Below are 26480 nucleotides of genomic sequence, written 5' to 3'. Positions count from 1 at the left end.
ATCTAGCTGGGGTCATTTAGACCCAGCACTCTTTCCTGCTTATGCAGGGGGTCGGACTCGATGATCTATTGAGGTCCCTTCCGACCCTAACGTCTATGAATCTATGAATCCCATCCTATCCCACCCTTCTAGCATGCCCACCTCACCCCAAATCTTAGTGTCGTCAGAAAATTTGAACAAGGTGCTTTTCACCCCCTCATCCAAATCGCTAATAAAGAAATTGAGCAGTACGGGCTCAAGGGTCAAGCCCTGGGGGACTCACCTGCCCACATCCCTCCAGGTCAAATACGACCCATCCACCACCACTGTCTGGGTGCGGCCCCTCAGCCAATTTGTGATCCATCTGACTTTGTAGGCATCAGTGCCACAGTCACTTAGCTTTCTAATGAGAATGGGGTGGGAGACAATGTCAGAGGCCTTCCTGAAGTCCAGAAAGATTACATCCACTGCAACACCTGCATCCAGTGATTTTGTGACCTGATCGTAGAAGGCAGTCAGGTTGGTCTGGCAGGACTTGCCCCTAATGAACCCATGCTGGTTGCCCCTGAGCATCATCCCCCTTGCTGGTCCTTCACAGATGTGTTCCTAGATAATTTTCTCAAAGAACTTCCCCAGGATCAAAGTAAGACTAACAAGCCTATAGTTGCCCGGGTCCTCCCTCCTCCCTTTTTTGAAAATTGGGACCACATTGGCCTTCCAGTCTTCTGGCATGTGGCCAGAGCACCACGAGTGCTCGTAAACCTGTGCCAGGTGGCCCACGATGACCCCTGCCAATTCCCTCAGTGCCTTGGGGTGGAGAGCATCTGGACCTGCTGATTTGAACACATCCAACCCCTCCAGAAGTTCCCTAACTTGGTCCTCCCTGACCCCAGGCCTGGCGAAGTCTCTCCTGAGTCCATCCTGAATCCCAGTGGGGGAGATGTCCCGGTCCCAGCACAAAAAAAAAAAAAAATGGAGGCAAAGAATTTGTTAAAAAGGTCTGCCTTTTCCCCTGGTACAACCACCAGATTGCCAAGCGTATCGTGCAGGGGCCCCACATTACCTGGTGCCTTCTTCATACTCCCTATGTATTTATAAAAGGACTTTTTGCTGTCCTTGATCCTTGATGCAAGCCCTAGTTCCGTATCTGCCTTTAGCTTTCCTAACAGCCCCGCTACAGACCCGAGTGATGGAGGTATACTCCCCTTTGGTGATAGTCCCTCCCTTCCACCGGGTGGACACCTCCTTTCTGGCTTTCAGGTGTTCCTGAATGACTTTGGCGAGCCAGAGGGGCTTTTGAGCACTCTTGCCCCCTTTGATTCTCATTGGGACTATTGCCCCTTGTGCTCAGAGGATCGTCTCCTTAAGGACCAACCACTCATCTTGGACACCCAGTTAGCCTACCCTCCAGGACCCCAGAGCCCCTCCTACCAATCTCCTCGACTCATTGAAGTTGGCCCTCTTGAAGTCAAGGGCTACTGCCTTGCTACAGGCCCTTGACACACTGCGCTGGATGGTGAATTCCAGTAGGTGATGATCACTGTCACCCAGGGGGTCAAGAACCTGGAGTCCCTTCACCAGGTCATCACCTGTGGGCAGGACCAGGTCCAGCAGGGCATTCCCCCTGGTAGGACTGTGCACCTCATGGGTTAGGTGGAGGTCCTGTATCTTGGCAAGGAACTTTCGTGAGCGGTCAGACCAGTCAGTTCATGCCAATTATGTTGTCCTGCTTTTTCTACTCCATTTCCAGATGTGGAGGATCATTCAGATTCTTAGCTAATGTAAAATGTCATAGCTCCCTTAAAATTAGTGTACCACTATTTAAAAAACTGTAAATGGGCTGGCTCAGGTAATTAGGCTATATTTAGCCTGATACCAGCTCTGGGCAAAATCATGGAAAGCATGACATGAAGAACACTCAGACAGTCTATTCAACTTATTGTAGATAAGGCTGAGAGGTGACTATAAGATATTTTAGAGATTGAGGGGACTTTTCAGTCTTCCAGACCACAGCTTAATAAAATCTAAATAATGAAACAATGTTAAACAAATACAATCTTGAAATAAGATTAAATGTCCTGGCAGTTAGGTAATTAAACATGGGGCAAGTTTACCAGGAAGGGTGTCGGGTTTACCACTGTTTAGAGTTTTAGGCAAGTTTAGATATCCTTCTAGTGCTAGGTAAAAGTATCTAAATTAACTCAGGTAGTCAAAGCAGTATAGTTAATACTGTTTTCCACTTGAGATAAGATACCCTGCTTTTCAACTGGGCTATCTAATCTAGGCAGAGTACTGTGCAAGCACAGGAAAATAAAATACAACATCATCTCCAGTAAGTATGCAGATGGGTCAGATGTTAGTAGGTTTGTAAATAATGATGAAGATAGATCAGTTGTTCATGTGGGATCATTTGAATAGCATGTGCTTTAACACAGTCAACACAATGGGAGTTTTGTCTGAGTAACTAAATAATGTTTTCAGGATTTAGTGTGTGTGTGTGTGTGTGTGTGTGTGTGTGTGTGTGTGTGTAAATGCATGCTTTAATGCTGGGAAACATGTCAACCACTTCATAAAACAAATTACTTTAAAATGTACTCTTACTTTTTGCAAGTTAGTAGAATTTTCTTTTAAATCATGAGATATAGTAGAGTTGTTGAATTTGTTTTGTGGATGCTGTGTATTGGGAAAAAATCAACAGTAATCAAGTATTTATATATTTTTAAAGCTTAAAAATATGAATTGCTTTGCTCTGAAAATACCATTAATAGTTTTGTTTGTTTCTTTTTGTTGTGAGATTGGGAGAAAAGCATAGGTGGGAGGGAGCTATTACCTTTTATAATATAAAAACAAGATATACCATATAGAATATCTATGGGGTTGATGTTCATGGAGGGTGAAAATAGTTCATTGTGCAGGAGTCCAGCACAAGACTCTCTTCACATCACTTAACCCTAGCATAGAGTCTGTACAAAGCTACTGAAGATTGTGTGAGGATTGCTTATCTATTTTTAACTGGCACAGAAGACTTAGAAGTCACACAGAACTGGTAGCCACCAACATAGCAGACATTAAAGGACTGCATTTTTAGAAGTGTGTCTTTAAATATCTGTCTCCCAGTGTGTTATGAGTGCTGTTTCCTTTCAGAGACTGGGATATAAGGAAGAACTTCTTTACTGCCTGAGGCTATGGGGACTGCCACTGGAGGTGGTTCAAGCACCCACTTCGAATGCCTTCAAGACACATTTGGATGCTTATCTTGCTGGGATCCTATGATCCCTGCTGACTTCCTGCCCCTGGGGCAGGGGGCTGAACTCGATGATCCTGTGGAGTCCCTTCCAGTCTGAATGTCTATGAATCTGTGAATATGATCTTAAAAGTTCTCTGCCCCAACCCTATGCTGGAGGATGGATTTTACTCTGTGCATTCCTCCCACGTAGAAATTATTGGGGAATTAAGTTGGGGCAGTGGATTTTACAAAAGCAGAATAGATATTACATTTAAAGGCATTTCTCCATAAGCTTTTAATATCCTGTGTTCCCATTCTTTCATTGCAGATTTGGTTCTGAAGAGCTGAAACAAGAGTTCCTTGTACCAAGTATAGCTGGCGATGTCGTGGCTTGTTTGGGAGTCAGTGAAACTGGAGCAGGGTCAGATGTTGCAAGTAAGTATGCTTATTCTAATATATACATTCTGAGCCAGCCTTACGTGGCCCATTGGTTAGAGTGTTAGACTCTGGGTACACTAACAATTCCATTATTACTAACACCTAGTGATGGCATTGGTGAGAAATATGTGGAAAACCAACACGTGGACAGGGTCAGAAAGGACAAAACAAAATGATACTCAAACATGTGATGCAGTGTTTCAACTTGAAGGGATCAAAATGCATTAATTCAGCTCTTGTAGGATTTCTAGTCATTGCCTGTGTATTAGACCCAGGGGAGCATATTAATCCTCAGTACACTCAGCTATCACTCACATGGAAGTCTGAGCCAAATTCAGCAGAGATGAAAATAGTAGTATAAATAATATTTAGATGAACTAGTCAGAAATAGCTGCTAATAATAAAATGGTGCCATTCAGGGGTGGGCAAAATGCAGCCCGTGGGCTGGATGCATCCCGCCAGGCCATTCTATCTGGTCCACAGGGCCCCCCAAAATTTAGAAAATTAATATTTATCTTCCCCTGGCTGCCTGTCACGTGGCCCTCGATGGCTTGGCAAAACTCAGTAAGCGGACCTCCACCCAAAATAATTGCCCGCCCCTGGTGTAACTTGTCCTGTTTTGTCATTTAATGGGTGTGTGAAACAAGAGTGATTTACTTAGTAGTATAAGAGTGGTGTAGCCATATTGGTACCGCAATTATATGAGAAGAAAGGATTTCATAGGGCGATATCTTTTATTGAACCAACTATTTAGTTGGGGTAAGAGTTAAACAAGCTTTTGAATGGAAGAATGTTTTGCATTCAAAAGCTTGCCTAACTATGCTAACCACTAGGTGGTCCAATAAAAAATATGACCCTAAGAAATCCTTACTTATATCAAGGAGAGTAAAAGAAAATGCAGCTAACGAGATGAGCTAAGGCAGGGAAGTATCATTCTTAGCACTGATGAATTTGGCCCATTGTTTTTAAGAAGAGTATACAGTAGGGCAGGAAGTCAGCTGGGGTCATAGGATCCTAGCAATATAGTCATCCAAGTGTTTCTTAAAGGTGTTCAGAGTAGGTGCTTATATATCACTATGCTGATCTTTTCTTCCACTCCCTCTAGGATTTCACTATGGTGTCTCCTTATGGTATATATCCTGTTGTGAATTGTACTGACTGCTATTGTGAGTCTCAGAACTGAGTTTTGTAAAGGCAGGGGAGACATTTTATATTTTTCACTGACCCTAGGGTTTGCTAGATTGTTTAACAGTTGTCTTTTCTCTTTACTAGTTGTACATTTTCAGTTTCACTTTGCCAGCCTTCTCTATACTAGAGTATAAATAATAGGGCTGCGTGAAGCTTTGAGTGCTGATTCGATTTGGAGGAGATTCGTCCCAATTCAGTGGCTGAATCTCCAAAGCTGAATTGAATCAGGAGACCAATTTAAAGATCCAAATCAATTCGAAGCTCTCCGAATAGATTCGGAGAGCTTTGGAGATTCAGGCAGTTCTCGCGTGCTACCGCAGGTAGCTGGACTCGGACTCCATGCTGGTAAGTAGGGGGTGGGGGAGGGGGGACTGGAGGAGATTGCAGGGGACGATGGGGGGGGACCTCTTCCAGGCCCCATCCCCTGCCTGCTCCCCCAGCCCCCCTAAGTGCCCCCCCCCCAGCTGCCCTGCCTGGCCCCAGTTCCCAGCTCTTTAAAAAAAGCCCCTACTCACTGGCTGCTGGGGGTTGGGCAATCCCTGCTGCCCCCCACTGCCCCACACTGTGTGGGGGGCTCTGTCACAAGCCCCCTGACCCCCGTCTGCTCTCCCAGCATTGCTGGGAGAACCTGACCCCAGGTCCTGGTTCTTTAGGGGCTTTTTTTTTTTTTTTAAGTCACTGGCTGTTGCAGTGGCCTCAGGACTTCTGGGGGCTTGTGGCAGAGCCCCCACACAGTGCAGGGCAGTTGGGAGCAGCAGGGATGGCCTCTCTGCCTAGCAGGAGCTGGTGAGTCACGGCTTTTGCTTTTTTTTTTTCCAAGATCTTGGAGCTGGGGCCATGAGAGCGGGTGGGGGATGGGGGCTTATGACAAAGCCCTCCACACAGCGTGGGGCAGCGGGGATCGCCCCCCCCACCTGGCAGCAGACCATGAGTGCCGGGCTTTTTTTTTCAAAGAGCCGGGAGCTGGGGCCGGGCGGGGCAGCCATTGATGGGGCTGGGAAAGTGGGCAGGGGATGGGGCCAATTTGGAGATTTGGCAGCAACTGAATCTCTGAACCAGATTCAGCCGAATCGATTTGGGACACTGATTTGAATCACTGAATCGAATCACTGGCCCCCAAATCGTCCGAATCCAAAGTGAATACTAGCCGCTTTGCACAGGCTTAATAAATAAACATGTTTAAGGTATGCAGCACATCTGTTGTCTACATATACAAAAGTCCACATATGTAGCAAGGCACTATCAGTATTTTTGATATTACAGGTCCTCAAAAGACATCTTGTCTCTGTTGTATCCTGAACTGGATCAGTGCATTGTTGGTTTACTAGTCCATGTTGAAAAGCATTGGCAGTGTAGCATTTCATTACTTTCTTCCAGCATAATCTCACAACACCCCTGAAGCCCCTTGAAGTGTATGAAACTTTTGTTTTATAAGGTACATTGCATACAGTCTTAAACCTTTTCTTGTTTTGATACTTGGAAAGTCTATTAAAAATCTCAACTATATAAATTATCAAATGCCAGTATATAAACCAGTATGTATTTTGAATAATTCAATGGACACCATGGTCATTATATAAAAACAACTACACATATTACGTATCCAACCATGAATTAGTACTTCCACCACCCAATGCTGCAGGAACCTGAAGGAGAGGGACCAAAATGAATTGGTTCTAAGGAGCTGGAAGTAGTACTGTTTTTGGACACACTGAGCAAGCTTGCACAACTCAAGATGACTAGTTGGCACAACCAGTTCTGTTAAAATTTGTACTAATTCATCTGTTATTTTCTTATAAGATTAATGAGATTATATCGCTGATATTTCTCAACAAAACTTGAATGTTTAGCTTCTTGAATACTTACTTAATCTAAAATGAACTACGTTCTGATTTTTGTTTTCTAAAGACTAAGCTATGCCAACATTCTTAATCAATGTTAGCAGCAAGGATTTAGTCAGGAAACAATAACATTAACAGAAGTGATATGTCTAAAGTCATTTCTTACCAGTAAATTAGCTCAATTCTTAAGAAAAATCATTTCTACCATTTATAATTTTGTTTCCACTATAACAAGAAAAATATCTTGAAGTTTGTCAGTAAAAGAAATTCACTACCAATGCTTTTCTAATTTAGAAAGCTTTGATATTTATTTAATTAAATAAATATGGCTTTAATTTTGAGGTGCAATGTTGCAGATCGTTAGATATGCAAATACTCTTAGATGCATGCTGTTTATCATTTAAGTTACTGGTATGAATCTCATGGCTTACTAGAGTTAACAGATCACCTCTTTAGGAAGATATATATTATTTTGTTTATCTTTGGGGAAAAAAGGAGCAATCCATACAACTGAGGAAGGGAACATGGTGTGCTAATCACCAGTCAGAAAAGACAGCTTGAACCATATAAAGCTATTCTAATTCACTAGCTCAGGGGCAGGCAATTATTTCAGGCAAAGGTCCACTTACTGAGTTTTGGCAAGCCATCGAGGGCCGCAAGGGTAGCCCTGCTCCTTGACAGGTGCCTCCCCCTGCTCGAAATCTTGGAACCTGAAGTCCCACCCCTAGCTCCTGACCTTTGCCACCAGAAATCTTGCCCCTTCCCGGCTCCCCCCAGAAGTACTCCTGTCAGCAAGGTTTTGCCATCTCTGAACCAGAAAAAGACTAAATTGTATTCTAAAAATCAAACATTTACTACAACATTCATTAGTTTGATGTCAAAAAATATTTTTGTCCTGATTTACATGTGTTTATGTAGTGTACATAGAGGTGATTGCACAATAGCTTAAAATGAAGCCTTACTCTTGTATATTGTGGAGGGGTGTGGGTATGGGGTTTGTGGGGGACTGTGTGTGGGGGGAGGGTGGCTGGAGAGGGTTGTGGCATGTGTGGAGGAGGAGGATTTGCCCACAGCCTCCCTGTGGCAGGCAAAGCCCCCTGCAGCGCTCCTACCAGCCCAGGTTCCATGCTCCTGCTGGTCCTGTCCCTGAGGCACTGGCATGGCCCCATGCTTCCAGTTGCAGCCACTTCCCCTGTCTGCCACGACTGCCCTTCTGCCTCTTCCCCGTTCCCCGCCCCACAGCTTGCTGCTCCAGCACCACATCCCAGCTGCATGGCTGAGACTGCAAGAGGCAGCAAGAGCTGGACAGGCCTGGCCAGCATTAAATGGAGCCAGCTGAGAATCACAGGGGCTGGGCCAGCTGCTGTTGTGTCCTGTGACCTGGTGCTGCAGCTGGGAAACACACGGTGCCAGAGCAGCTGGTGGGTGTGCTAGAAGGGAGCGGTGGCAGCGGCAGACAAATGGCTTTGACAGGTAGGGGGCAGTGACTGCAAGCAGGCATGTGGAGTGCAGCGGCATCTGGGCGGGAGCACAGGACCCATACCGGGGCCAGCACCAGCAGAGTCCAGAGCGGGGCAGCGGGAGCACAGGGCGGGGGCCAGCAGGGCTCTATGGAGCCAGGCCAGGCTGTGCCAGCAAGGAGAGGGGAGAGCCAGTCTGGCTCCATAGCCCTTGCCAGCCTGGCCCTGTGCTCCTGCTGCCCTGCTCTGGGCCCCTGCTGGCCCTGGCCCTGGCGCACTGGCATGTGCCCTGCACTCCCACCCAGCTGTCACTGAGCTCTATGTGCCTGCTCGCTCCCCCTTCCCCGACCTACTGCCACTTTCACCACTACCCTGCCCATGGCTACCACTGCTCCTTTCCACCCCTCCTTCCCAGCCCCGCTAGCCGCTCTGGCACCATGTGGTTTCTGGCTACAGTGCTGGGACCGCAGCAGCCAGTGCGGCCCAACCCTGAGGCCTGTGGTCCTTTCTTGCCTCCCCCCTCTCCCTCTTCATATCTGAATTTCCCTCCAGTGCAGGGAGGCAGGAACAGCCCCACAGTCCCAGAACCCATTTTCGGCACGGGGCTTCCTGCTGTGGGGTGGGGGGCGGGGCTGTGCAGGCCTTGCTTCTGCACCTACTTGGTCCTGCAGGCGACATCCCCTGGGTCTGACTGCTCCTGGCTCCTGTCATCTTTGACAGGCAGCTAGAGGCAGAATAATATTAATTTTCTAAACTTTTTAGGGGCCCCGCGGGCTGGATGTAATGGCTTGGTGGGCCAGATGTGGCCCGTGAGCCATATTTTGCCCGCCCCTGCACTTAGATGATTCCTATTTTTTTTTGTTTTTTTTTGCTATTCATCTTCTCTTTTCTAGATTCTGTAGAGCAGAACAGTCATTCAGATGTAGAGCCTGTATAACATGCTCCAACTGTGATATCTAATCTTTTCTAACCTGAAGCTTGATGTTAACTAGGACTCTTGAAAAATTAATAGTATCTTTAGCATTTGTATCTGCTCATTCCAGTTTTTTCTTAGAAAAATATTAGTCAGTGACATGAACAAGGAAAAGATGATGATGATTACAGTACTAATGATAATTATGATATGTGAAAAAATAAACAAGTAATTGAAAGGACATAACATATTTCCCAAATATAATTGTAAAATTTCAAGAAACTAAATAAGAGATTGAGACTCTTGGACTCCAATGCAAATGTCAAATTTAGGAACTCTTAAACGGGAAAATCCTTTGCTTCACAGTCACTTAGAAATGTGGTCTTGCTGAGCAAACAAGTCATCATCTAAGCTCCCAGGTTCTGTTAGTAAAAAGAAAGAGAATCAATTTCAGTGCAAGACCAGCACACAGAGTAGGTTGTGGAGAAAATAACAAAGAAAAGGATAGGCTAATGCAACTACTGTTTTCTGTTTCAGTTTCAATTGCCAGGGTACTGCAGGATATGCACATGGTCTACAGTGCAGTTAATCACCTTTGCATCCCACTTTTATTCCCCACACTATGGTCATCATTTGGCTACATGGTTATAGGACATAGGACTAAAAGAAACTTCTGGGTTATCAAGTCCAGTTCCCTGCTATTGCAGGCACCAACATCCCTTTCATAGGGTTACCATATTTCCAGGGTCAAAAAAAGAGAACACCTGTAAGGGGGAGGGACCGGTGAAGTGGGGGAGGGGAAAGGTATATGATTGTGGGTAGGGGACAGTGATATGCCTGTTCCCTGCTTCTGCCCCTCACTCCCGACCCACAGCCATGCCCCCCTCCCAGCCCTGCCACTGCCCTTGACTCCCAACATGCAGCCCCTTGTCCCCCAGCCCTGCCAGTGTACCTCACTCCTGACCCGCAGCCCTGCCCTCCCCCAGCGCTGCTGGTGCCCCTCACTCCCGACCTGCAGCCCTGCCCCCCCAGCCCTGTCAGTGCCCCTCACTCCCGACCTCCTGACCCCCCAGCCCTGCTGCCCACACAGCTCCAGCGCACATGCATTCCCCCCACACACACTTATTTGCTGGGGCCCACATAGTTCAGAGCATGTGACCCTCAACAGCCAACCACCTTGCCTGCTGCTCCCAGCACCAAGTATCCAAGCTGCTGATGCCCAGGGAAAGCAAAAACCCAGACATTTGCTCACGTTTTAAAAACCTGCCTGGACATGAGGCCGGGGGGCAAAAAAGAGGACATGTCTGGGAAAACCCGGACATATGGTAACCCTACAAGTTTCAGAAAGTGACCAAGCTCTGTCTTTAAACAGCAGCTAGGATTTTTTTTCCCCATTGCTTGTATTGGGAGGCAGTTTCAGATCCTTATTTCACTGAAGGTTTGAAGCCTTTCTTTAATTTCCAGTCTGAGCTGGTGATGGCCCAGTTATACAAAAAAAACTAGCATATACATGTGGGCAGTTTTTGATGATCCAGCAACACAATTATGAAAGTTGTTTGTGCAGGGGAGGTGGGGAGAGGAGGAGGAAGTGGAGTGGAAAGTGGTCCTGTATTTATAACTTTCTTCCTTTTGTTTATTGCTTGAAGGGCATGAGGATTTTGAATACTGAGTGAATGTTAGCTGGTCTGTCAGATATGACCTGTGGACTGACTCTTAACAGTCACCCTAAGTTCATCTGATCAACCAACCCTTATTGTTTTTAAATAGGTATCCAGACACGAGCAGTAAGAAAAGGCGATGATTATGTCATAAATGGAGGCAAGATGTGGACTACTACTGGGTGTCAAGCTGACTGGATGTGTCTATTGGCAAATACTAGTGAAGGACCACCCCACCAAAATAAATCTCTCATATGTTTGCCAATGAAGTTATCTGGTAAAAGAACTTGATTATTTTTCTTATTGTTTATGTTTTAGTGCTTTTTACCATATGTGATAGCACATAAAAACCTGGTGGAGAAAGAATAATGCAGCTTCAGATGCTTCCTACATGTGTTGTTAAACAGAGTAGCTCTGTAACACCAAACTGTTAAACGAGATGTACTCAAAAGAAATCCAGAAGTCCTGGAATAGAGGGGAAAACAGGAAGAGAAAAAGAAGGAAATTAAATACTTTGCAGACTTCAGCTTCTGGTCCCAAGGGTCTTTTGTTAAAAATTATTTCTGTCCAGAAGTTTTAAAAAATTTATCAAAATGTATTTATTTATAACCTCTGTGGGAATAGATAAAACAAGGAACTGCAAAGGGCAAAATTAATAATGTACAAAAGCATAATTAAAAACAGAGCAAAGCAGCATTCTGAAGAAGTAATATCAGCATGTCCCATGTCTTGGTTCTGGAGATGATCCACAGAACATTTATCTTGAAAGCTTTCTTCTCCCAAGAGATACTTAGCTACATCCAGCCCTTAAATGCATCATGTATGATTTCATCTTTATTATTCATAGGGTTTTGCTGGGTATAAATTGTGAAGTATGTTCACAATTTATAAAATGCTGTTTCTTATGAACTAGAATTAGTGTACAGAATATATACGTGATAGATTCAGTAATATAAAGCAAATAATCAAACAAGCAGAAACTATTCAGTCAGAGTTAAGGTCGCTCCATCCTATTTTGTGCCTTGCCAGAATATGAAGTGCTGTGATACTCAAACTTCTGAAAATCAGAAAATAAGGATTTACCTCAGCAAAAAGGTGTGAGAATCAATGCACTCTATGTCCTGAGAGATGGCACTGTCTGTTAAGACGGAGTTTACATGTGCAATGGATAGGATGACCATATGAGACAATGTGAAATCTGGGACACTTAAAAACTTTCATACTGGACAGCCTACCTTGGCAGGTGTTTTGTGATCATAACATCTGATGAAGTAGACTATTGCCTGTGAAAGCTTATGCCTCTCTGAACCAATTAGTCTCTAAGGTGCAATCCTACCCTGCCTTCTGCTTAACTTCAGCCCAACAAACTAAGCACCACTCTCTAGAAAACAATGAGTTGAAGTATTCCAAACTTAAACTTCTGATAGGAAACACACAGTAAAGGAATATGCCAATGTAAAGGAACACGCAACCTTAACATTGACATCTTTGTGTGATGATCCAATACATTCACAGCTAGGGTAGCCATATGTCCTGGTTTAGCTGAGAGAGTCCTGGATTTTGGAGGCCAGTCTCAGTCTGCTGGTGAAAATTAAAACAAGTCCTGGGTGCAGAGTGCAGAGAGGGAAGGTGGAGCAGCACAAGCTGTGAAACAGGAAGCCCTAGCAGACAGCAAAACTGCCCTAAAATAAGTTCACTAGATTAGTGGAATCACCATTAAAAAAGGGTGCCTGTCACCATTTTCTGCTTTTAAGAGATGTGATTGTTGTTGACTTCAACATTTCCTTTTTGGAAAAGCACAAGGAATACTTGGCAACCTTAACTTTGTGCTAATGAATCTCTTAGTATGTTTTAACAGCAAAATAATTGTTTTAGGAATGAATGGTCAGTCAAACAGAAGCTGAGGTCAAAATGGGTCTAAATTAATAATTATATAAAAGTATGTAAGCTCTTGTATGGCCTTTTGTTCAGAAAAATCTCAAAGTGCTTTACCAACTAGGTAAACATCATTATCACCATTTTGCAAATGGACAAACTGAGGCACCAAGAGATGAAGTGACATGGGCAGGATCACTGAGCAGGCCAGTGGCAAAGCCAGCAATAGTAACTAGATAGTCTGAATCTTGCTCCACTGTTCTCTCTATTAGGCCACCCTATAAATATGACTTGAATGTCTGTCCCACCTCTCTGGTAGCCTCTGTTGGCTGGTTCTGTCCTTGTGTCTAGATCCAACTCATACCTGAGGATCTGTGCTCCCCTTGGGCACTTCCCCTTTAAGGGACCAGCCCCTCAGACCGCCAAGCACTTGTCAGGGCTTTAGCAGTTTCAGTCTTAGTCCCTTTTTTCTATGGCCAAACCCTCAGCCTGCGTCATCTGTCTAAAACCTCAGCTTCCAGGCATCAGTTCACACTTGGCTGCAGTCCCTCCTGGGGCTCCAGCTTCACTCCTCCAGCCTCAGCAATTTGGGTCTAGCTCAGGGGTGGGGAAAATACATCCTGTGGGCTGGATCCAGCTGCCAACTGATTGAATCTGGCCCATAAGCAGGTGCACACCAAGTGAATGGATCTAGCCCTCTGGTTCTGGCAGCTGTGTGGTGCTGGGACGCTGGGGCTGCTTCCAGCATGTCAGGTGCTTGCTTGCTCACTCTTTCTCCCTCTCTCTCTTGGGTCAGGGCTGCCACCAGCATGGAAGCAGAAGCATGAACCTGACTGCAGCTGTAGCACACCCTGCCACTCTCCTCCCCCTCACTGCTCCCAAGTCTGGACCCAGCAGTTGTCAGTCACATCCACATCTGCCCAAATGTGGCTGGCAGTTTCTGAGTCAGGGCTCCAGGGACAGGGGCAAGCATACTACAGTTGCAAGTGAGTTCAGGCTTTCATGCTGGTTGCATCTCACAGCTATAGCACATTGCACTACTCCCAACATCTGGAACCCTGATTTAGAAGCTGCCTGCCACATTTGGGCAGCTGTGGATGCAGCCAGCAGCTGCCAGGAATATGACTCAGAATGGCTATGAATGGGTTCAGGCGTCTGTGCTGATTGCAGCCCCAGGAGGGAGGGATGGGGAGAGGGAGTGGGAGACAGAGGAAAAGAGAGAGAGGTGTGGCCCTTGACAGGTCACCAAAGCTCATTAAGTGGCTTGCCAGCCCAAATAATTGCCCACCCCAGTCTAACTCCTGATAGTGGGGAGTGTCTCCCAGGCACCTCATTCATGGTCTCCTCCTCCCCAGCTTGCCACCATGTTGGTCCTAGAATCCCCTGCCCTCATTACATGGTCCCTGACATCAGGTCTGCCCCTCCACAGGGCCTGCCCTCATGGTGCATGGCCTGCCCCTGGCGCCCCAAAAGTTCTGCCCTCTAGGTCACGAGGCACAAGCTTGACTATCGGGTAGCAAGTGATTGTGATCCCTCTAACAACCTGTCCCATCTTTCTGAACCAATCAGTGGGAGTTTCAGGTGTTAGACCTCCCCAAGAATAGCACCAAACCAACTGAGTTGAGTTGAGGGCCTCACACAAAATATTTCAGGAGAAATCATTTTAACAAAGTATAGACAAAAAATCATATACTTAAAAGCAAACATCCACTATAACATATTTTAATTTTATTTTTAAAAATATTTGGGTCCTAATTTATGTGTGTTTGCATAATAGCTCAAAATAAAATCTTAGTCTTGTATATTGTGTGTGAGGGGGTAGGGAGGTGTATGTGGTGATGTGGGGGAGTGCGTGGTTGGGGGATGGGGGTGTGTGTGGTGGGGTGTGTGAGTATGGGGTGTATGGTTGGAGGGGGTGTGTGTGTGTGTGTGTGTGTGTGTGTGTGTGTGGTGGGTTGGGTATGCACATGTAGGGGGTTGACCAAACACTGGGTCCTGGGAGGTGGCCGGGGGGAGGAGGGGCATGTGCAGCAGAGCTTGCCCGGGTGGTGCAGGTGCAGTCTGCTTCACTCACCACCCTCTAGCCCATGGTGCTCTATGGCGCTCCAGATGGGGCCAAGACCTGCCCGCTTCCACCTGAGGCAGCCCACCCCATGCTCCCACCTGTACCTGCCCTGTGCTCCTCCTGCACTCACCTCAGCCCTGGCCAGCATGCATAGCTTCATGGCGAGGCTCCCTTTTACCTGCACAGCTGCCCATAGGTGGCTGCTGATCGCACTGGGCAAACAGAGTGAGTGGATGGCAGCCTGAAGCTGGAGCCCCTGGCTGCAGCTTCCCCCCCCACCTCCCCCCCACCTGCTGCCGTTTTCCCTTCACCCACCGATGCTTCCCCTCCTACCTGCTACCCAGATCACCGCAGCAGAGACAGGAGGAGGAGCTGCTGGAGGCGAGGGAGCTGCACAGTTCCAGATGGAGCCCGTCCCGGGAGCCGCACCTGGTGGCACAGTGCAAGCTGGGCCAGCCCAACCCTGTCACCTCTAGCTCCTTTCCAAGTCCCAGGAGCCACATGTGACAGCAGAGAGTGAACCAGGCCAGCCCACCTCTGTTACCCACAGCCCTCTGTGGCTCCCAGCTGGAGTCCCAGGAGCTGCACATGTAGTTAAATTTACTGTTCTATACACACTTAGCATACACAGAAGAGTATTATTCAATAGTATAAGGTATTGTTGTACATTTGTACCACATATTACAGAATGAAGACATACAAGAAATTGTGTTTTAAGTACGTAGTAATCATACAGTAGGAAAGTTGAAAATTTTGTCTGAACCTTTTCTGAATCCTATCATTTTGTTCATATTATGTTTTTATTTGTTGTATAATGTAATAAGTATGCCATGTTATAGAGCATGCATGTCAAATGTATGGCTTATGAGCTGGATCTTGCCCACAGTCAGTTTACATACAGGATTTCAGAAGTTGGGGACATGGCTGTGGGGAGTGGCCTACTTGGGAATCTAGGGCCCTCAGGCCCCTGTGGACATTGTGATCAGGAGAGTGAATGAGGGATAATACAGCCTTGGTCACTCTATGGTTGCCTTGCCTGTTGTCACTGCCATGGTCCTATGTTCTCTGCTGCTGGCCCCACCACTGCCTCGTATTAGAGCCACTGCCACTGCTGCATGCCCTGTAGCTGCCATAGCATGGGGACATGCCAACAGCGGCAGCTTCAGCACAGGGCACATGGCAGAAGCTGAAGCTGAGTTGCATCGCTCGAGCTGCCTCTGCCGTTATGCCCCAGGTTGGAGCCTGAGCTGCCACTGCCACCACATGCCCCGGGCTGGAAGTATCTCATGCCCTGCACTGAAACCAGCCTGGGGAGCCACATGAGTTTGACATCCCATTATACAGTATAGCCTTAGCCCTATGGCTTAAAGACTGCAGTTTTCATTTCAATCAAATTTGACATCACATCTGCCATAGAGATTCATTAAATAATGCTAAACAAAATTGTGATTTTGAGGTGTAGTACCTAATTTACCCAGTCTCCAGATGGAGAGATGTCAACATTGATAAATACTGATAGACTGATGGTCACAATGGCCAAAAGTTGTGAAGTACTGGTGCACAGCAAGGTGAACAACAAGCTGAAGTTCACTGATATCAATCTGCTGGACATAGACAAAAGGACTTACAAAGTCAGGCAGACTATGCACCTTAGTTCTCACCAATTACTAAAACATCTTTAGATGACATCATTCATAACAAGTTCTCCCCATAGAGAGGAGCCTGTTTACCAGGTCACCCTGGTCCTGTTTTGCTGTTCTTTAGTACTCTTATCAGTCACTTCTCTATCCAGTGGCCTTCTAAGGTGCCAAGCTGCCTTTTCCAGCACTTCCACATAAGCCATATATGGTATGTTTAGTTTCGTTCCATTCCTGGGCCTTTTGGTCGTGCTGTTACTAGGGCATACAGCCTACAGCAGGAAAATAAGCAGCAGTTTATCCAATGGCAGATAACAGATAGTATCCTATGTACCTTACGCTCTCCTTGAGGAAGAAAAAAGAGAATATAACAAAATGAAAGAGGCTTTGGTTACCTTTTCACAGGCAAACAGAATATGAAAGGTCCAAATATAATAGGAAGACGTACAAAACCTAGAAAGATCACTGTGACTTCCATGCTAGCAGCATAAAGTAGGCTGTGTGTCAGACAACAGTACAATAGTAACAAAAGTGACAAATGGAAAAGAAGCAGTTGGATCAAATGTGTAACATAAGAACAGTTGGGATATGGGAGACTGAAGTATTTTACTATGAGGGAAGAATGGAGAAGCTGTGAACTATGGGGCAAAATACCAAACCACAGCAAGCAGTACTGTCCACCAGAAAGGCAGAAGGAAGGAGATATTTTGCTTTAGTATGCACTTCACTAAGAGTAGCAGAAACAATTCAACAGAGGGAGCATTGTCAAAGGATGATGATAAATTCCAATTCCTAGATATTCGGAATATGGGAACACAGAGCTTTAAGGAGATTTTCACGTCACTGACTCTAGTCCCCTACGTTCACAGAGAATTAATTATCCATAGGGGTCAACAAGAATGTCCAGTCTGGCTCCTCCAAGGGAGGACAGGGCACTTCCCATTTGGCCACAGTAGTGGCAGAAAGAATCTTAGATTAGATTAAAAATCAGGTCTCAGAAGAACAGGCAGTATCTTTATACAAAAGCATAACTAGATGGTTGAAGCATTCAGTGTAAAATGAGCAGTCTCTGTGGTTCCAACAAAAGCTTAAAACTGATCTAGGGATAGACATCTGCAAACCAAATATGATTTTAAGTAGGCTATTAACAAAACATAGGATGTTTGTTGTCAGTTTCTTGGACAACTGAAGAAAGTACAGAGTTCTTTAAAATTGTATTTATATATATATTTATGTATTTTATATATATATATATATATATATATATATATAAATTGTGCTCCTACACTGCAATTCTTTATGCCTGTTTTTGCTTATGGATTTTGGAAAGCATCTTTTTCTGAAGCACTACAGAGATCACAATGTGTGGCTCACTTATAGGTAGGCCACCTAAAGGTCACTTTGGTCCTATCAATGTGGTACTAAATGTGTCAGAAGTTTACTTATTCAACTCCTCCCTCTTAAGAAGCATCAAATAAGTTTCTAGCAAGTTTCATGCTTTAGTTGTTCACCTCTAATATGCTGTAGTCAATTTGCAGATGCTGAAATTTCTGCCAGGACAAGGCCATGTGGATTTTAATATTTAAACCATCTTATTCTTGTGTTCGTGGCCGGCTAATCTTAGCTTCCAACAGAGGATCTGCTGCCTCAGCTGTTTCCCCTCTTGTGTGTTCAATGTCTTTCGTAGTTTCATAGTTGGTAGGGTCAGAAGGGACCTGAGCAGATCACCAAGTCCAACCCCCTGCCATGGCAGGAAAGAGTACTGGGGTCAAATGACCCCAGCCAGGTGTTCATCCAGCCTCCTCTTAAAGACCTCCAGAGTAGGAGCCAGCACCACTTCTCTTGGCAGTTGGTTCCAGATCCTAGCTGCCCTGACAGTGAAGTAGCACCTCCTGATGTCTAGTCTGAATCTACCCTCTGCCAGTTGTGACCATTATTTCTTGTCGCTCCTGGTAGTGCTCGGGGAAACAGGGACTCCCCCAATGCCTGCTGGTCCCCCCTGACCAGTTTGTAAATGGCCACTAGGTCCCCCCTCAATGTTCTCTTGTGGAGGCTAAACAGGTTCAAGTCCTTTAACCTCTCCTCGTAGGGCCTGCCCTGCTGGCCCCTGATCATGCGGGTGGCCCTCCTCTGGACCCTCTCCATGTTGTTCACATCCCTTTTGAAGTGCAGCACCCAGAACTGGACGCAGTACTCCAACTGCGGCCTGAGCAGTGTCGCATAGAGGAGGAGGATCACCTCCTTGGACCTGCTTGAGATGCATCTGTGGATGCATGACAAGGTGCGGTTGGCCTTCCTGACCGCTTCCCTACACTGTCTGCCCATGTTCATTTTGGCATCAATAATGACTCCAAGATCCTTTTCTGCCTCTGCACTGACGAGAAGGGAGTTCCTCAGCCTGTAGGTATGCTGCTGGTTCTTCCTCCCCAGGTGCAGTACCCTGCACTTGTCAGTGTTGAAACCCATCCTGTTCTCATCCACCCACCCCTGTAACCTGTCTAGGTCCGATTGCAGCCTATTCCTCCCTTCTGGTGTGCCCACTTCCCTCCACATCTTAGTGTCATCTGCGAATTTGAATGAGGTGCTTTTTAGCCCCTCATCCAAGTCGCTGATGAAGATGTCGAACAGCGCAGGCCCAAGGACCGAGTCCTGTGGAACCCCACTGCCCACATCCCTCCAGGTCGAAAATGACCCGTCCACCATCACTCTCTGGATGCGGCCCTGCGGCCAACTAGTGACCCATTTGACTGAGTAGGAGTTGATGCCACAATCCCCTAGTTTTTTAATGAGGATGGGATGAGAGACAATGTTGAAGGCCTTCCTATAGTCCAGAAAGACTACGTCCACTGCTACCCCTACGTCTAAGGATTTTGTGACCTAGTCATAGAAGGCCACCAGGTTGGTCTGACAGGACCTGCCTCTAATGAACCCGTGTTGGTTGCCCCTAAGCATAATCTCCCTGGCTGGTTCCTCACAGACATGCGCCAGGATAACTCTCTCAAAAAGCTTACCTAGGACCGAGGTAAGACTGACTGTCCTATAGTTTCCTGGGTCCTCCTTCCTCCCTTTTTTGAAAATGGGAACCACATTCGCCCTTTTCCAGTCCTCTGGCACCACACCAGAGCACCATGAGAGCTCGTAAAGCTGTGCCAGGGGTCCCGCTATAACCTCTGCTAATTCCCTCAGCACTCTGGGGTGGAGATCGTCAGGACCAGCTGATTTAAATGCATCCAGTTCCTCCAGAAGTTCCCTGACCAGGTCCTCACTGACCCTAGGTCTGGGTGTACCTCCCCTGGGATCTACTGGGGTCCCAGTGGGGGGGTGACCCAGTCCCTACTCAGAAAAATGGAGGCAAAGAAATCGAATGCACGCTGCAGCAGGGGCAATTAAAATCTTTGAATCCTGGATAGAAATTCATCCAGTGATTCTGAACTCAAAAAGGCCAATAAACATATATGGTTTGTTTTTACATTAGAAACAAAGTTGAGGAAATATGCACCAAGCCCATTCATAAACTGCCTGAATGGATTTTATTTTCGAGGATCCGTTATGTTAATACATGTCCCTGGTCTCTCTCTACGCCTTGATGGAAAATGATTAAGATATTACCCAGGCAGGAGGCTGCCCATTTCCAGCCCTGATGCCAGGAGGTGTTATCTGCTGCTCCAAACCTTCCTTACACTGCAGCCCATGCCTCACAGATGTCATCTAAGCTCTTAACATCTCTGGCCCCAGACTGGGCCCCATAACTCTCTAGTCAGGACCCCAACTAGATCTCTTCTACTCAGGCAGTCTACTCCACCCTCATTCTGAGCTGCCTAGCTCCCTGTACTTCCTCTGAGGTGTGGCCCTCCCAGGACCTTTGGCCACACAGGTCCTCTCACCTCCAAGGCTAGTCAGAACCTCAGATCCCCGGCTCTGGGCACCCCTCGCGGTGGGCCCCAGGCCCTTTTGACCCTTCTGGTCCTGGCCCCATCTTTAACCAGTCAAGGGTGACTCAAGTCAGGCTTCTGAGCAACTAGCACAAAGTCCCTTACATGGGTCCGTCTTCTCGGGCCCTACTATGGGGTTTCCCATCCGGTTGTGGGGGATGGGGTTGTTAAGGTGCCCCAACCTGCCTTTCACCAGGGTGGTAACTCGCCTGGCATTTTTTGGGGGCTCCCATGCCACTGGGAGCCCCACCAAGCCACCCATCCCTGGCAGGGTGCAGTTTCAAGTCATGCCCAGGACCAAGAGCCTCCAAACTACCCCCGTAAGCCCCTGTCCTTACTTCCCAGGTCTTCCTGGAGCAGTAGAGCTCAGCAGGGAGATGTCTCTTCCCTGCTGGCTGGTCACAAACCAGCACAGAGAGCTGGGCATTAAATGGCCACCCTGATCAGGCATCTGCCCTCTCCCTGGCCTAGCCCTTAAAGTGGCAGGCACCAACAGTGCCCTACCATAGTCCCCGTGCTGAAAAATGATGGTGGGGGCACTTTAATTACAGCTCGTTAAACGTCCATGCTCACCAAACATCCCTGCCACCATTTTTCAGCGTAAGGATGCTGATATATGTGATGCTGGAGTCTGCTGGAGTGCAGTAATTACCAAGCTCCAATTAAAGTGCATCAGAGCAACCTCACTGCACGTGTATAGGCGCCCATAAGGGTAAGGGTAGACATATATACAAAACACTTCAACTTCCATCTTTTTTCAAAGATGCTTCAGTAGCATACAGACCTACAACTGCATTGCAGCTAAATTTTCCTTATAAAACATTTCAGAGGTATCTCTGTTTCATCCATGGTTATTTTTTATTTGGTTTGGGCCAATTTGTAGTGCTATAGTTCTGTGTACCATTTGGTCTCTTATTTATAGTGTTTTAAAGTTGTTTAAGGTTTGTAAAGTTGTTTAAAGTTTGTCCGTGTCCAAAAATGCCTGTCTGTGCCACCAATATTGTTAAAACCTAAGTAGCCCAGCTGGAAAGACTTTTGAAAACCATATATTTAAATTCAAGTCCAGCATTAACCAAATGTCAGTGTTTGGCACAGAACAGAATTATTAACTGAACAGGGACCAGCAAACAGACATTTCCTCTAAACCTTCCAGGAAGTTTGAATGGTCCCTTAACCATTCCCTTAACCAGAATTTGCCAACAGCTCCTGGCTAATTGGTATTCCAAAGGATTTTTGTGGGTTTATCTCCAATCTTTGGCAGGATGGCAAGGAACTATGAATACTCTTTCATGGGCACATGAAAGCCAGCAGAAATAAGATAATGGGTTGCTTGTACATACCACAGTGATTTAATTTGGTTTAGTTCACCCTAAATTGAAACAGTGGGTTTTTAAAAATACTGCTTCAACGTAGGGAGAACTAAACCGAACTAAACCCCCGTGGTGTGTACACAAAAGTGAGGGCCTGATTCTTATCTGCCTCTTTGACAGCGGGGGAAAGGAGGGGAAGCAAATTGCTGTTGTGTCGAGCGGTCCCTGAGCTGTGCGGGGCCCCCCCCAGCTGGCACCCACCCACTGGCACCTGGCCCAGGCAGTCCCTAGGGGAACTGTAGGTGTGGAGGGAAGCACACCCCCACCCCCCACAGCCATGGAGGGAAGCACTGGGCCCCTGCACAGCTCAGGCAGGAAGGCAGGCTCCAGGGAGAAGAAAATGAGGATCAGGCTCGCTGTTTCGCCACTTGTTTGGTTTTTTTCTTCTTCTTCAGTGGAGCCTGCCTACATGGGCTGCTGCCAGGTCCCACAGCCCCTGAGCTGCTTGGTGCCCACCAAGCCCAGAGCACATCGGCTTCCAGCACCCTGTGCACTATTGCACTTTGTTAGGTAGCAAACTAAAACACCTCAGAGGTGTTTTATCTTGCTACGTACCAAAGTCATTTAAAGCATAATATGCCGCCGAGAGTGCAAACAGCAATGCCATTAAAGCAGAATACGCTGCCTAATGTGCAAGCAGCAACACTGTTAAATGCCATTAATGCTATTTACCTTCTGCAAAAAGGCATTTAAGGTGCTTTGAAGGTCAATTTTGTGGTGTGTACAATGGCCAATGGTCTTGGAAAGCTAATCACCTACCCTGGAGTTTTTCAAGAGGAGACTGGACCGTTGTCTTCCTGCCTAGAGCAGGGCAGGGAGGCTGGACCTGATGATCTTTAAGGTCCTTTCCAGCCCCTAACAATCTATGAATCTATGAAAGACTTGTTCTTTTATGCACCATTCAGTATTATTTCAATGGATGGGATAAGGGGGCCAGTACTGTAAATAGTTTATGGAATTAAGTTGATTGTGAATTGTGGCATGTGTGTAATGTATATACATACACATTGATTTATAATTACTTTGAGCTTTCTATTCTAAAGGAGCAGAGATATGAAGTGCTTACAGAATACCTAATGCCTTTTCATTTAAAGGATAAGTTTTAGCTTCAAGCATGGCACCTGTTTTCCATCATATTCTACAAATATTTTATTACCGATTTACTGCAATACGGGCACTCAACAATTAACATTAATTTCTGTATTTTGTTCTGAATTTAAAAGTAGCACATAAAGGGAAACCTGATATTGTATGATTTTTGGGGGTCCATTAAAATAAAAGGTGGTTTCTGCTAGAAAATCTTCAGTTTTTTAATTAATAAACATAAACTAATTTACTAATTTAAAATAAAGGTGGCATTCATAAAAATAGCATAGAGATGTTCTGTTGCATTGATCACAAAAAATAAGGCATAGTTCTGTTTTATTAACCTACAATTTTAGTTTAGCCTAAGCATAGAAACTTTCTCATTTATAGGTTTGAGTATAGAATTTTCTTTGTTATTCTTTTTAAATACAAGATTTGTACTGTAGACTTTTATTTCCTATAGCTTTTCTAATACACCTTTGTTTCTAGGCGTTCACATTGCTAAAAAGATAGACAAGCTGGGCATGAAATCATCAGATACAGCTCAGATATTTTTTGAAGATGTCAGAGTTCCCTGCAAATACCTAATTGGGGAGGAAGGAATGGGTTTTACGTACCAGATGTTGCAATTCCAAGAAGAGCGTCTTTGGGCAGTAGCCAATGGTAAGTTGCTCATACTTCTGGGAAGGGTACAAGACTCTCAAAAGACTACAAAGAACTTTATTTTAATTTATGATAAAATTCTGTGATGACTAATCGGTCAGATTCTGGACACAGAAGGTTTTCTTTGCATAAGTTGACCAAAAACTAAACAAAAAGGAATTTCTGGAAAACACTGTAGGGGAAGTGTTAAGCTTTTATTTTCCTTGGAGCCATCTAATAATAAACAACAAAATGAAGATGCAGTATTAAAAATGTGTGGGCTACAAATTGAACACAAAGGTTATTACATCATGGAGAAAATAACAAACCTGGACCTACCATAAAGCTACCTCTGAAATTTCTTGTAATGGAGAAAGTCATTTTTTTGTCTTGCTTTAGGTTTTCCCTGAGTAAAGGTATAAAAATGCCATTCTTTAATAGCTTTACTTCAGCATGGATGGAAGTTAAGCAGTGGCAATAAAAATTTACCTACAGAGTTCTGCCTTATCAGCCTTGAGTAAAAATCATGTTTAGGAGTCAGTGCCCTGCTCTGCCCCCACTGCAGCTGCCAGAGGGAGGTCTAGACTCCCCCTGGGTGCTAGCCCAGGTGCTGGCAGGGAGCACGTGGCCAGAAGGCAGCTGTCTTCTGGTAGGAGCTGGGAAACTGCTCCCTGCTCCCGGGAGCTGCCTGCTGCTGGGGCAGGCTCCAGTGGCAGAGCCCAGGTGGGTAAAATGTACCCCTGCCACAGCAGCAGGGAGCTCTCAGCCCTGGCTCCCCGGTCAGGGGCAAGGGGTTTGGAAAAAATTGCAGTGGAGGGGCAGGTCCCCCTCCAAGGGATTCCCTGCCCAGCCGGGGCTTGCTGCTACCTGGCCCACCGGCAGATTGGGGCAGGAGGCTGGGACCTGCCCCTCCTTTGCAGCTCTTTCCAAGTTCCCTGCCTCGACTGCTTAGTCAGGGCGCAAGGTGGGGAAAAGCTGCAGGACTGGGACCTGCACCAGAACAAAATAGTTCCCAGCCAGCCCTGGGCTGTGCAGGGAAGTCTTCATGTGCAGTCTGGAGCAGGCTGGAGACTGCCTGAAACGGAACATTGTTTCCCTCCTGAGCTCCAGTGGCAGAGCCCAGCTTGACAGCAGGCAGCTCCTGGGGGCAGGGAGCAATCTCTCACTGCCTGCTGCTCAGTTGACTGGGAGCAAATTTGCTCCCTGTCACTGTGTACACTTGCCTTACTGCATAGTAATTACTCAGCAGTTAATTTGCTACTTGCATTTGCAGGTAACAAGTTAACTGCCAAGTACAGCAAATGACTGCTTAGTAACGGTCTGCACATGTAGACAGTGGCACTTACTATACAGTCATTTGCTCCACTGCTCAGTAAAGTGTCTTGTGTAGACATGCCCAGTTTCTCATTCTCCACACTTATTTAAAACCTGCAGCTGTTCCCATTAAGGAAAGTTGGATTTTTTTTTTTTATATTAGAACAGAAGTATTTTTCATGGTATCTCCTTTTCATGATATAGTGTTGGTTTTCTGACACATGGAGGGAGATTTGAGCGGTCACATCTAGCATTATTAGTACTTTATTAGCCCATAATGTGGATAATAATGTGAGATCAGTAGGTGGTGTGTATATCTATAACAACTTAATTTGGGATGTCAGGAGATAAAATTTTGGTCATTACTAACCCAGAGCAGCTTTAAACCTTTTTGATTCAGCCACAAATTTCAGCGAAGGACTGGAACCCAAGTGTTGCACTTCATAGGCCAGAGTCTTATGAGCATTACTTTCCCTAGCCCAAGGCACATTTACTTTGACATTTCTAAAATGTTGTTCTCATTTTTCATTTAGCTGAAACTATTCACTGAATTCAACCTGACTGTTATTAATAGTTTGTGTTGAATAATACTCAAGTGAACAAATTTCAGTGAATAAACTATTTGCCAACAAAATATTCTTCTAGCCTAAGTGTAAGGCACACATTAGAGGCCTTGGCATAAGTGCCTCCACTTTGTATCTATCCTCTGTCATATAAAGATTGTAATTGTATGTTGTTGCTGTAAATGTGTAGCTAAATATTAGAAATTCTGGGTTAAGCCGCAGAAGTGTGGCTAAAGCAGAAGGCCACAAAAGCCTGTTTCTGCGTGACCTCAGAATGAACCTTGACGGATATGACACCTAGCAAAGAGACTGAAAAGACTGCTGTGCTGCTTGGAAGTCTTGGCTATACCAAGTCCCCTCAATAGGAGATGAATTCCCTCTTTCAGGAGCAGAACTGGATTGTAGCTCCTTGAGTCAGGACTACAGACAACCAGGAAAAGTCAGAGACCAGAAAAGGTGGCAGCCATCCCAAGCAAGTGCCCCCCCGACACCTCGGGCATCCTTATTAAGGGATATAAACTGTTGTAAACCTGGCAAATTTGGGGAATTAATGACTTGAGTTATTGGGGAAACTGAACAACTAATAAGAGCTCAGAATTCCTGGGGTCTGGTCTACACCCATTCTCCCAGGCATGAGTATTGTCTTTGCATTTCCATTGCCTGATCTGAATGTTAGTTAAACTGATCTTTAGCTTCCCTGAAAAGTGGTTCTCTTGAAAAGAGATGGGCATGCTCCATCTTTACTCCAGGGCCTCATCCAACAAAGTGAACCCGTTGTCATAATTTGGGTATAGCAGTCGTCCTTTTCCTAGGTGTGGAGGAACTGTTGCTGCAGCTGTCAAGGGCAAGAGCTCCTGGAGCACAGTCCTTTCAAAACTCTTTTAGGGATATTTGAAAACATGCACCAGAGCAGGAACTTTGAAATAGGTGCCCACAAACACTCCCTGTGTGGAAGGGAAGATGCAACTGTGGTGCTGTCCCTTCTTACCTTTTGGAATGGCTAATACTGCTTCCAGCACTGGTCTAGAGCAGTCTTTGCATTCAGAGAATGAAATCTGCTCCTAAGCAAAAAGCCAGTCTACTGGTGTATTGGTTTTGTGTTGTCCAGCTCTCCAGGGTGCAATTTTCCTAAAATGCCAGAACTATGACTATGTCTGGTTCCTGTGTTTGGAGTTAACCCCCCCTTCCACCATCAGCTCAGACTTGCATATCCAAAACATGTCAGTTATAAGCTGCACCTAAACTATCTATGTTAACTTCAAAAGTCTTACCTTCCCACAAGCCAGTGTTTAC

At 45.8% G+C, this 26480-nt stretch overlaps 1 protein-coding gene across 1 annotated transcript in view; it reads left to right on the top strand.

Moving 5' to 3' along the window:
• LOC102570455 (probable acyl-CoA dehydrogenase 6) overlaps positions 1-26480 on the top strand; it is a 180138-nt gene that overhangs the window by 122590 nt on the left and 31068 nt on the right. The window contains exons 4-6 of the mRNA XM_019497759.2: positions 3534-3640; positions 10813-10980; positions 23158-23331. Of these exons, the coding sequence (XP_019353304.2) occupies positions 3534-3640; positions 10813-10980; positions 23158-23331 (449 nt within the window). The remainder of the gene's footprint in view (positions 1-3533; positions 3641-10812; positions 10981-23157; positions 23332-26480) is intronic.

Source organism: Alligator mississippiensis, chromosome 5, assembly GCF_030867095.1.
Source record: "Alligator mississippiensis isolate rAllMis1 chromosome 5, rAllMis1, whole genome shotgun sequence".
Lineage (NCBI taxonomy): Eukaryota > Metazoa > Chordata > Crocodylia > Alligatoridae > Alligator > Alligator mississippiensis.
Note: the sequence above shows the minus strand (reverse complement) of the source record. Positions and strands in the feature narration are given on the sequence as shown.